The following is an 11,732-nucleotide window of genomic DNA, read 5'->3' on the forward strand; positions in this document are numbered from 1 at the left end:
AATCTACGACTACGAGCCTATAACTCATATCAAAATGAATATAAGCAATAATAATTTCGTATAGAACCTACGTGGACTACGGGCTCGGAATATACACATTTTAATAAAAAATAGAAAAAGATTATTATAAAAGTAAAGTTAAAAATTTTGATGTATGATTTCTGGACTATTTGAGTATACAAATACAGCAACAGTATAGAGCTCATTAAAGTTTTAGACATTTAGACTTTGGGAATCAAACAATTTTATTGAGGTGTTAAATTACTATACTTTGTCTTGGTAAAAAATAATGATATTTTAGTAGCATTTTCTATAAACCAGCAACATTAATTTGTTATCTGCAAAAATCAAGTTATTACTAGTTTTTTATGTTCAGAAATCAAAACCTTTTTAGATTTATGGTCAGTAGTTGTGAGGTATAATTATTTATTTTATAATACAAAATAGAAAACGGTTACAAGATCGCTTGCTATTACAGCTGAAATAATAAAATATTTAATGGAGCTTTATTCTTAACAAAAAAAAAATATTCCTGGACGTAAATTAATGTAAGTGTTGTTCAAACAATTGCTATCGAGCCTAAGAAAAAGAATTATACCATTCTCCCTCCACGTATCGAGCCTATTCAAATAAGTTATTTTTTCTTAATTTTGTGTTTATTTTTTTAGTTTTTAATATTATTTTCTTAATTTTGTGTTTAAATTAAGAAAATAATATTAAAAACTAAAAAAATAATATTTTTGTTTAAAAATATTATTTTTTTAGTGATAATATTTTTAAACATAAAAATATTATCACTAAAAAGTATATATCTTATGACGTTAAATAAACTTGATAAAAACTATAACTCTGTCACTGTCTGTAACAATACTTAAAAAAAGCAATGAAGTAAGTAAATAAGGAATGTGATGCTGCCTCAGGAAATCCGCTTGGCTTTAAAATTTGGATGTAGTATTGTAATAGGATTAAAAAAGTGAGATGGTACCTGCTTGTATTTTTCTAATTATTATATTTTTCATCGATTTTCCTTTTTATGTTGTAAGATTTATAATATTAAAATCCCACTAAACAGAAGATTATTAAATAATTGACTTAGAATTTATTTAGTATACTATACTTTAAAAACAAGTCTATTTTAAAATAATAATAACTAACTCAATTGTCTTAAGTAGGTCTTATGTCGATTATCGATAAAGTCGATGTGCCAGTCGCCAGACTGGTAGTGGCACTACCCTACTTTTAGACGTTTGGCTTTTGACTTTTCTCATTTCTATTATTTATTGTTCAATTTTAGTTTTGATTGTTCAATGATCTACGCTATTTAAATGTTTGTCTTCAACTAAAATATCAAAGTAATAATTTATTAAAATGGAAGCCGCTGTTGAAGAAGTTCCTAAAGAAAGTACAAAGAATTCTTTGCCGGAAAATAGCGCGGCAGTAAGTAGATTACCTAGAGTAAAATTGTTCTGTTTTAAAAATAGAAACGAAAATAATATCGGATGTCGATCTTCACCGGGGTTAAAAATTATCATAAACACTTCTTTTTTGTTTAATGGTCTTATTATTTCAGCTATTAAAATGTATCCTTACCTTTCAGACCATACTTTAACTTATCGAAATGAATTAAACGCGAAATAATGAAGATAACCTAACAGCTTTTGGCGTCTTGCCAAAGTAAAGATGTTTACGATATTTTTGTTCCAAAGCACGTTTCATACGTTTTAATCTTTTAAGGTTAAACATAACCTGATGCCAAGGCAACAGACATTTTCAAAATCTTTCATTAAATTCTCTTCTTAATAAGAAGGTACTGTACTTAGTAAGTAAGTACAGTTGCAGGGCCCTTTAAAGGAAAAGTAATTTGCTGCTGCCTCTCAGCTTTTGTTTTTATTAAAGACTTGTTACATTCTTAATTATTGATTTAACTTTATCTGAGATTTAAACTTGTTTGTATCTGTGGGGTACTAAGACATGATTGATTTGATCCATTTTTTTTCTTCAGAGAACCTAACAACATGGCAAAACCAATGACATTTTGGCCTTTCGATTTTTTTAGTTAGTATTATGAAAATAATTATTCAGACTACAGTCTTAATAATTTTAATATAGAGTTATTTAAGTGGAACATCCTCCTCAAAATCTGATAACACATCAGCAGTGTCTTATTAATTAGTTAATTTCAAGTAGACTTAATTCAAAACACACAAGTTTGTTCACCAAAAAAAAAAAATCTTTAAATTAAATAGTTATATCTTATATTTCAGGAAAAAACACCTACCCCTCCTCCTCAGGATCCTCCAAAGAAATCAAAAAAAGATGACCGCTCAAAAAAAGATGACAAAAACATTGAACAGTTCATGAAATCCCTAAACTCTGTTCCGTCACTAGATGAGAAACTATCACAAGTTTGTAAGAAATATGTTCAAACAGCTGATGACAATAAAAAACTTCAGTTCTATATCAAGCAGTCCGATAAACGTTATGCCTTGCTGGTGAAGGAGAAAGAACAGCTACAGCATGAGTATAATAAGGCTGTGTTGGTCAAATCCAAGCTTGAGAACCTTTGCAGGGAGCTGCAGAAACAGAATAAGGCAATCAAGGTTTGTATATCATGATCATAGCAGAAGATAGTTTATTTTTAAGAATTTTCTTATTAAAATCACTTTAGAATCAAGTTCAATCAAGAGTATGAAGTGAGCTGATGTATGCGTGTATGCGTGTGAGTAGAGGATAGTTACTGTATATGTTACATCTATAGTTTCAACTATAATGACTGAAACATATAACTATCCTATATTCATCCTGTCTGGTTACAAACTGCTGTTCGAAGCAGAAGAAGAAGAATTACAACTGTCCATTTTAGCTTTTGAAACATCTTCATTACAGGAGGAGTCAATCCTCAAAATCCGTGAAGAGGAGGAGCGTCGCAAGGAGACACAGGGCAAGTTCCAGAACACACTCACAGAGATCACAGCCCTGCTTCAGCAGAACAATGAGAAGAATGCCAAGCTGAGGGACGACAACATCAGCATGACAGAGAAGTTTAAGAGTGTCGTGCAGCAGTATCAGTTGAGAGAACAACAGGTAATACACAATTTGATTATTTTTAGTAGTATTGGCTCAAAGTGACAAAAAATTCCAGAACGTGACAGAGCAATGAAGCAGCAGAATAAGAAAAAAGGTAGCTCATTATAGCCACCCGGGACCTGACCTCGTACTGCCTTACCATACTTACTTACTTACATCACTGAAACACCTTGCTCGCAAGGTGACCACGCGCAGACTTCGAGTGGACCACTCGATGATAGCTAGATGTAACTCGTGCATACCTTGGGCCAAACCTTGTAGACTACTCGGAAATTTGTTGACCACGTGAGGTTCACTGGTGACAACGGTCCTGGATAGCTCTAATGAGCTATGACCTGAAAAATGAGGCTTTACATTTATGAGCTAGGTTAATTGAACATACATGAGGTATTGTTCTGTTTATATGGTTTTGAGTTCCACATTCCATATCCAAGTTTAAAAATCGCACAGAATGCAGATTTATGAACACATTCAATGTGTTACATTTATTTCAGGTGGACAAAATGGCGAAACAAATGGCATTAGAATCTCAACTCTCTGATGCTAAGCTGCAGAAAGCTGCACTGGAGCATCAAGCGGAGAAGGAACGTCTCCTCGCAGACATGGAGACGTTGAAAGTGAACCTGTCACAGCTGAGAGCCAAGAATATTGAGCTCCAAAGTAATGAGTCAGGGTTGAGGGGGCAGTTGGCGGTTTACACTGACAAATATGATGAGTTCCAGAATGCCTTGGTGAAGAGTAACCAAGTGTTTGGTGGGTTTAAGGAGCAAATGGAGAAGGTTAGTGAAGTTTTTTCTATTTCGAACCTAAAAAAATGGTTTACGATTTTAACAAGGAAGTGGACCATAAAATAATCTGATAATGATGATTTTTGCTATCTTTTATGGTATGGTTGTTTTGTAGTATATTCATTTTTAAACAGTTTTGAACAAAATATCAAAGAGTTAAAATTTAAATTAAATTTAAAAAAAAAACATACATACATACATAGAACCTTCTTTTTGGAAGTCAGTAAAAATGGCCTATTATTATATTATGACTTGCTTAATTTATTACACCAGAGCATCTGACTGCTCTACCTAGTGGGAGTTTCAATGTTTTCATACTGTGACGATTGCGTTAACGTATATAACGAATTTATATGGAATTGAAACAGTTGTGCAGTAGTGCCACTAGATGGCGCTGTTTCAATTCCTTAGAATTTCGCGTTTACGTTACGCAACTATCACAGTATTAAAACTGCCACTAGGCACTCAGGTTGTCCTTTGACTTAGGCCTTCTCCAGACTTTGCCACTTTAAACTCTGTCTTTAGGCTTTCCTCGCCAATCTTTTCAAATTAAAAATGTCCAGTTAAAAATATAATTACAATCAAAAAATATTTTGGTCCAGAGAATTTTTCTAATCCACAAAATTTTTCAAGGTATTTGTACTTGTACAAGTACATCAGCATTAGCAATCCCCTTAATAAAAATAAATGTTTGGTAGATGTCAAAGAAGATCCAGAAGTTGGAGAAGGAGTCTCTCTCGTGGAAGAAGCGCTGGGAGACGTCGCAGAGCGCTCTGCTGGACATGTGCGGAGAGAGGCAGGCCAGCGAGGAGAGAGCAGCTGCTGCGGGCAGACATCTGCAGCAGATGCAGAGTCTATGCAGGACCCTGCAGGTGTGTATCTCTACTAATAATATAATAAAATCATTTTAACAAAAAAATTAAACCGATTTCAAAATTACAAAACTAAAAAGCGAAAAATAACATTGAAGGTGGTACCAAGGCAGTGACATATTAATTTATAGAGCCGTTTCTGAAAAAACCGATTTTTCGATTATTTTTCTACGATCGCAAATGCTTCAAAATTAAAAAATTGCATGGGAATGACATTTGCTATCGATAGGTCATGTGATCAAGATCTGTCATTCCCATACATTTTTCTAGTTTTCGAAGCGTTTGCGATTGAAGAAAGAGAATCGACATGCCATTTGGCTATAGGGTCTGATCATTATCATTATCACATCTAACAGTGATTGTTAAAGGCAAAGATCATCTTCCTGTCTATTCACATAGACCAGTGTGGTGTGCCTTAACTGAAAAATCTCATCTTATAAGGAAGCAAGTCTGGCCCTGTAGCGGCCAATAGTTAGACCATTATTGTAGTGTCGGCCTCTTGTGGCGCAGTGGTATGTGCAGACAGAGGGCCTGGGTTCAATCCCCGGCTGGGTCAATTGAGGTTTTCTTAATTGGTCCACTTAGTAGTTGGTGGGAGGATCCAAGCGAATTAGCGGTACAATGTCATGTAGAAACCAAGTTAGTACACTTCCATCATAGATTGCATCACTTACAATCAGGTAAGATTGCAGTCAAGGTGAAAACAAAACGTGATTATTAAAACATTCTTTTGTACAGAATCGTAAGAAAATTATGTTATTATTTGATTTATGTTAAAATTATTGTTATTGTTTTATAATTATAATAATATAGTTAAGGAAGAGCGGGGCTTTCTGATACAGGTCTAGTACTTAATAGAAGGTCCCAGCCCAATCAGCTATGTAAACTTGATAAAACAATAAATAAAAAAAATAAATAAAAAAATCTCCAGGCGGAGCGCACAGTACTCCTGAACAGTCTTAAGGAGCACAACATCGAGCGACCGCCACTGCCCACCCCGCCGCCCGCGCCCGCTGCCCCTGCCCCCGCGCCTGCTAGCAACTCTAATGTAAGTCACCATCATTATCATCATCATCCATCATCATCATCATCATCATCATCATCATCATCATCATCATCATCATCATCATCATCATCATCATCATCATCATCATCATCATCATCATCATCATCATCATCATCATCATCATCATCATCATCATCATCATCATAATCATCATCATCATCATCATCATCATCATCATCATCATCATCATCATCATCATCATCATCATCATCATCATCATCATCATCACCATCATCACCTTCAACAATACTGTATTATCAGCTTATAAATGTTCACTTGTAGAGACTTCCAAATACCATGGATGCTTGCAGGATTGGATATATAGACAGTAATGTTTGGAAGTTCCTGATGTCATGTAAACCTGACCTGATGTCAACAGCAAATACTTGGGGAAAAGGAGACTGTCACTTTCCATAAATATTTAATTTTTGGGCCCAGATTTGATGAATGAACCGTTTCAATGTCTAAATATGTGTCATTTAGTACAAGTACCCTACAATAAAATGCAAGATTTCACCAAAAAACACACATTTCATGAAGTTAACAACTGGATAAATACAAAAATAAGGATTTTTCGTCACCTTTTTTTTTCTGAATATCTGAATAGGTAGGCCCGGAATGGTCAGTATCCTTTGTATATACTATAACAACATATTTATTAACCTACTACGAGTAGAACAGTTTTGGATACATTCATACATTGCTGTTTGAAGGGAGACGAAAATCTTAACATTCCATTAATTCACTCTGTGACTGCCAGGTCCATTGTCCGGCTGAGAGAAAAACTCAGAACCGAGCTCTGAATTTGTGACCGATGGGTGTAGGGTTAGATTCAGATATAGACTTATCTTACTTCATTATTATACTTCAAGTATCATTTTGAATACTTATAATGTCATACATAATAAAACATTTATTTTTTGGAACTATTACTAATTCTAGGTCGACGCGATGGCTGCCAACTGCGTGCAGTTAAGACAGAGTCTTGCACACTTGCAAAGTCAGTTAAACGTCCTAACCAATAAGAAAGAAGAATCACCTAAACCGGAGAAACAAAAGAAATCTAAATCAAAAAAGAACAAAACAGATAAAAAATTGTCTCAAGAAAAAGAAGCCGAAGCTAACGTGAAAGACAGCTCAGAGAAAAGTCAAGCTAATGTTGAAGACCCTAAGGAACAAATTGGAGATAGCAAAGAGGAAAAGATAGATAGTAAAACCATGGAATCTCTCATACAAGCTATAAGCATGGCGAACATCAATATTTCTGAATTAGGAGAAAATGACAAAAATGGTACAGAGAATGATGAGAATGGAGAAAATGTAAATAAAGTTGGAAATGCTGAAACTGAGACGGAAAGTTCTAATAAAGATGTCACAGAGACACAACAAGTAGAAGAAAAAGTATTAGAGATAGTATTAGAAGCAATGAAAGATAAGGAGCTAATTCTAGAAACAAGTAAAGATGAAAAGTCGGAATCTCCAAAAGATGTTACATTAGAAATCGCACAGACAGACAATCTAGAAACAGCGGTTTGTAATGATACTAAAATTACTGATGCTATAGAAAAGGATAATGTTGAAGTGAAACCAAAAATTGATAATACAGTTGAAATTGTTGATGTCAAAGTTGAGGAAAATCTAATTGTTGATGCTAAATTAAAATCTAACAATATCAACCACATAGTTGATAAAGTTGATGTTAAAGCAATAGTTGACCAAGTTCCAAATGATATCAACAATGATAAACTAGAAGTATTAAATGCTGAAGCAAGTATTATTTTAGATGGTGATAAAATAGTTGATGATAAACCAATCAGTGATTAATAAATTGTTTTTAACATGATTTTCAATTGTACATATAAAATTGTGAAGTAAATATAAGTTTGAAGTCTTTATTGAATCGTAACGCGATACAGGTTGACAATGACAATTAATTAATATAATTTGAAGTCAATTAATTAAATTAAGTGTTTTATACGATTTTGTATTTTCTTTGCTTATTAAACTTGCAGCCTTACTAAAATAAGGTTTGTCAAGCTGTGAAGGCTCTCGGTCTATTAGCCTCATTAAATGGTCAGTATAAGAAACATGGTGCTAATTTTCGCTTACAATCGAGTTACGATTTTAGAAAGATAATTTTGTACTGCCTAATTACTCTATAAAGTTGGAAATAAATTAGTCCAGTCAAATTGCAATTTTCTCTAATGTTCTCTTCTAAAGACCTAAGATTTGCGCCAAAAGATGTGTTGGCTCAGACCAATTACCTTCTATAAGACCTGCCTTGCTAGAGGTTACCCCTCTTTCAAAAATAAATGATCATGATCAATCGATGTTTCATTGTGTGTTGTCGTGTGTGTATTACGATTTAAAATTTATAGTTGTGTGTAGTGTAAGGTCACAGGATATATTTATTGGTGTTAAATATGTTCGATGTGTGAGTTTACCTCGTCCCCCTCATAAAACGACAGACAATTGTTGGTGAATTATATGTGACACAAGTCTAATAGAAGGTAATTTAACCAATAATAAAAAATCTCCGATCGGTTGAGGACTCAGTTTGCTTTAACCTCTTTTGATTTGAGTTTTTAGCCTATTATTATTCACATTATTGGCTGATTTGACTGGACCACATTTGCAACGTATGAAACTCGCGTTACTATTTGTATTGAAGCGAATCAATTCTTAGTATATTGATTTGACACATCAAAAAAGTTTTAGAATCTTTTTTGTCGATTCTTTGATTTGAGTATGTACCATTTTGATCTTATAAAAGTAAACAATAAATGAATGATAATTGTTACCGCAAACTTTTGAAGAACTTACATTTAAGTATTGATAGTTACTTTTTAAAACTTTTTGTCAAATACCTATTATTTAACCTAAATATTGACATGCGACAAAACGCGACAATCGCGTCGTGAACTTAATGTAGTATTTTATTAAGTATAATCCTTTCACTTTTGATGTCGCGAGTTAAAAGCGTATTTTTCTGTCGTGTTTTCTTTTTAGTATTTTGATGGTATGTATGTTTTTTTTTATTTTGTGTTGTGAAGTTTGGTTTTATTCAATTACAAAGTGCCTGATAGTTAATGTCTAGTCAAAACATTTGAATCTGTGATTCTGATCCGACGCGTTTTATAAGCATTATAAAAAAAAAACATTTCATAAAAATATTTTACATTTTGATTTTCATGGATTTTTAATGAAAATTTACAATGTAATTGCACAATTTGATTAGTATATCTAATTAATAATTTAAATAAGCCGTCATTTTATTATTTCCCACCAAAACTTGGTGTGTAGCGTGCAGAATTTATATTATAAAAAAAAAATATTTTGAAACCTTGTTTATGTTCAACGATTTAAATAGGATTTTTGCTCTAAATCCGATATTATAGTTAAGTATTTATAAACAAGCGACTGTCGCGTTAGTTTGCGTCTAACGCATTGTACTGACTAATCAAAATATTATAAATGTAACTTGTTACATTTATAATATTTGAATTTTAATGACTACTATATGTTACTATCAATAATTGCATATTATACTCCTCTCATTCTGAGAGGAGACTCGTGCTCAACAGTGAGCCGAGTATGGGTTGTTTATGGTGATGGTTTTTTTTAACAATGTAATTAATGTTGCACGTTACACAAAGTTCAAGTATTAAGTTATAATAATTTCAATTATTTTTTATGAGAATTCTGATTAATCTTTGTCTGGAATAAAGAAGAATGTTTTGAATGACTATTGTATTTCTTTTATTGTCTATCCTTATTTACTACTACCGCGACTTTGTCCGCGTGGAAATTGGTGTAAACTTTCAACCCCTGTTTCATCCCTTTCTATTTACATTTTCGTGTGTTTTATGTAGCTATAATAAATAGTCTATAATAATCATAACTCAAAACATGAACGATTTATATTAAAAAAAACTTCAAGCCCTTGATCTTGAAAAATCTTGAATGACATTATTTTTAGTATTAAAAGTTAAAAAATTGCTATTTTTGGAATTTTTAAAAAATTAAAAAAAATAAAAAATAGCTATTTTTGGAATTGTTAAAAATTAAAAAAAAAAAAAAAAAATAGCTATTTTTGGCATTCTTAAAAATAAAAAAAAACTAAAAATAAATAAGAGACCTAAAATTGTAAAAGCATAACATCTGAATGTCAACCAAGTAGGAAGTTCGCCACTTGACGGTCTATTGGATTAGTGGATACTGTATCCAAGACCGTGGGTTCGACTCGCACAAATGAAATAAATTATCTATAGCTTGTCACGTTCGATGATGACACTCCCATGGGCGACGGGGGGAAGGACTGCGCGGGTATGAAGTCGTGCGCGCGGGACATCGCTACCCCCCTCCCGGCCCGCGCTGACCATCGGGAGTGTTATGAACGAATTTGTCAAGCTATAGATATAATAATTATGTATATCGAACTTATTTCATTTTAATGTTGCATATTCCAAATTATTATTTATGAATAGAAATGATAAACGAATCTATTCAACAGTTGAAGTTATGCGAAATATTAGATAGCACAAGAAAATACAAGATATTTCAATTGATTGTAATAATCAATAGATTTAGAAACGAATTGGGAATCGAACCCGCACTGCAACATTTACGGAACTCATTTCATAATCTGCGTTACACAACTCCACGTGATGTAGACACCTATTTTGTTGACCATGACTTCTATTGATCTTAACTGACTTATTGTATAGGTTAGTAGGTATATTGTTATAGATATCTATATATTTTTTTCTTCATTTAATCAATAGTAAGCTCTTGACTGCAATCTCTCAATGTTACGTTACAATGCAGTCTTAAGATATAGCCTGGCAAATTCGTTGATGACACTCCCATGATATGCGGGCGACGGGGGGAAAGACTGTGAAATCATGCATGCGGAGAAGTGAGGTGCATCAGTTGTTGGTTTTTCATTCATCGCTACACGCCTCCCGGCCCGCGCGGGTCATTGGGAGTGTTACGAATGAATTTGCCAATCTATAGAAGCGGGCTTACTGAGTTATTCTACGCGGTATCGTAACGGAATGCTAAATCGCTTGACACGTTTGCCGGTATGGTGGTAACTAGCCACGGCCTATGCCTGCCAACCAGACCAGACCTAAGCCAGTTTACAAAATTTAAAATGCTTAACTGACACGAGCTGGGAATCGAACCCAGGTCCTCTCTGTTAATCACAGCACTACCAGTGCCAGAATAGAGTGCTTTTTCACTACTCTTGCACAAAAACACTGTCATATTACAACTCCACAGCGGGGCTAAATAAACATATAAACATTTCAGCCTATGAGCTAAAGTAATTTTGTTAATTTGTTTTTTAATTTTTGTCTGTTACGAGTACTATTCGGATTTGGACTTTACTTTTTAACGAAAAAGGTTTTAATTCGTAAGTATATCTTTATCTATGGTAATTGGAACGAAATGCAGCGTTCTTGTCTGTGGAATTTTTTTTAATTTTTTTTTATTGATTTGCGAGCTGCGTCTGCAATAAGAATTTTAACATTGAATACTGTACTGAATTATTTTATTTTCTCGCAATCGTAGTGAAAGTAACACACGGGACTAAACCCATTTTAAACTCGGTTTCTATTAATAGCGACCCTCGCCTTACGGCTTTTGCCCTAAAAATACCTCGTATACAATGGGTCTTTTAAACCCCCTTGTATAACAATAATAGATTGTTATACACCCATTATAAACTCGGTTTCTATTTAGGCCTAAAAATACCTCGTATATAATGGGTCTTTTTAGCCCCTTGTATAACAATCTACTATTAAATTTAAATTTTATATTTCCCGCTAAAGCGCTGATAAACAATGTACTCTGTGGCGCTGCCTTGTATGTATGGCGGCTGCTCGTGACGTCCAATCCAAAATGACGTCGCAGATT

The 11,732-nt window shown here is 33.5% G+C and overlaps 1 protein-coding gene across 1 annotated transcript; it reads left to right on the forward strand.

The window, feature by feature from the left end:
* Positions 1–1,227: 1,227 nt before the first annotated feature.
* Positions 1,228–9,559, forward strand: LOC112043830 (gamma-taxilin). Its single transcript, XM_024079446.2, has 7 exons — positions 1,228–1,437; positions 2,265–2,600; positions 2,887–3,084; positions 3,582–3,866; positions 4,574–4,747; positions 5,679–5,795; positions 6,756–9,559. The coding sequence occupies exons 1-7, from the start codon at positions 1,369–1,371 to the stop codon at positions 7,635–7,637; spliced, it is 2,061 nt and encodes a 686-aa protein (XP_023935214.2). The 5' UTR covers positions 1,228–1,368; the 3' UTR covers positions 7,638–9,559.
* Positions 9,560–11,732: the final 2,173 nt, after the last annotated feature.

This window comes from Bicyclus anynana, chromosome 22, assembly GCF_947172395.1.
Source record: "Bicyclus anynana chromosome 22, ilBicAnyn1.1, whole genome shotgun sequence".
Classification (NCBI taxonomy): domain Eukaryota; kingdom Metazoa; phylum Arthropoda; class Insecta; order Lepidoptera; family Nymphalidae; genus Bicyclus; species Bicyclus anynana.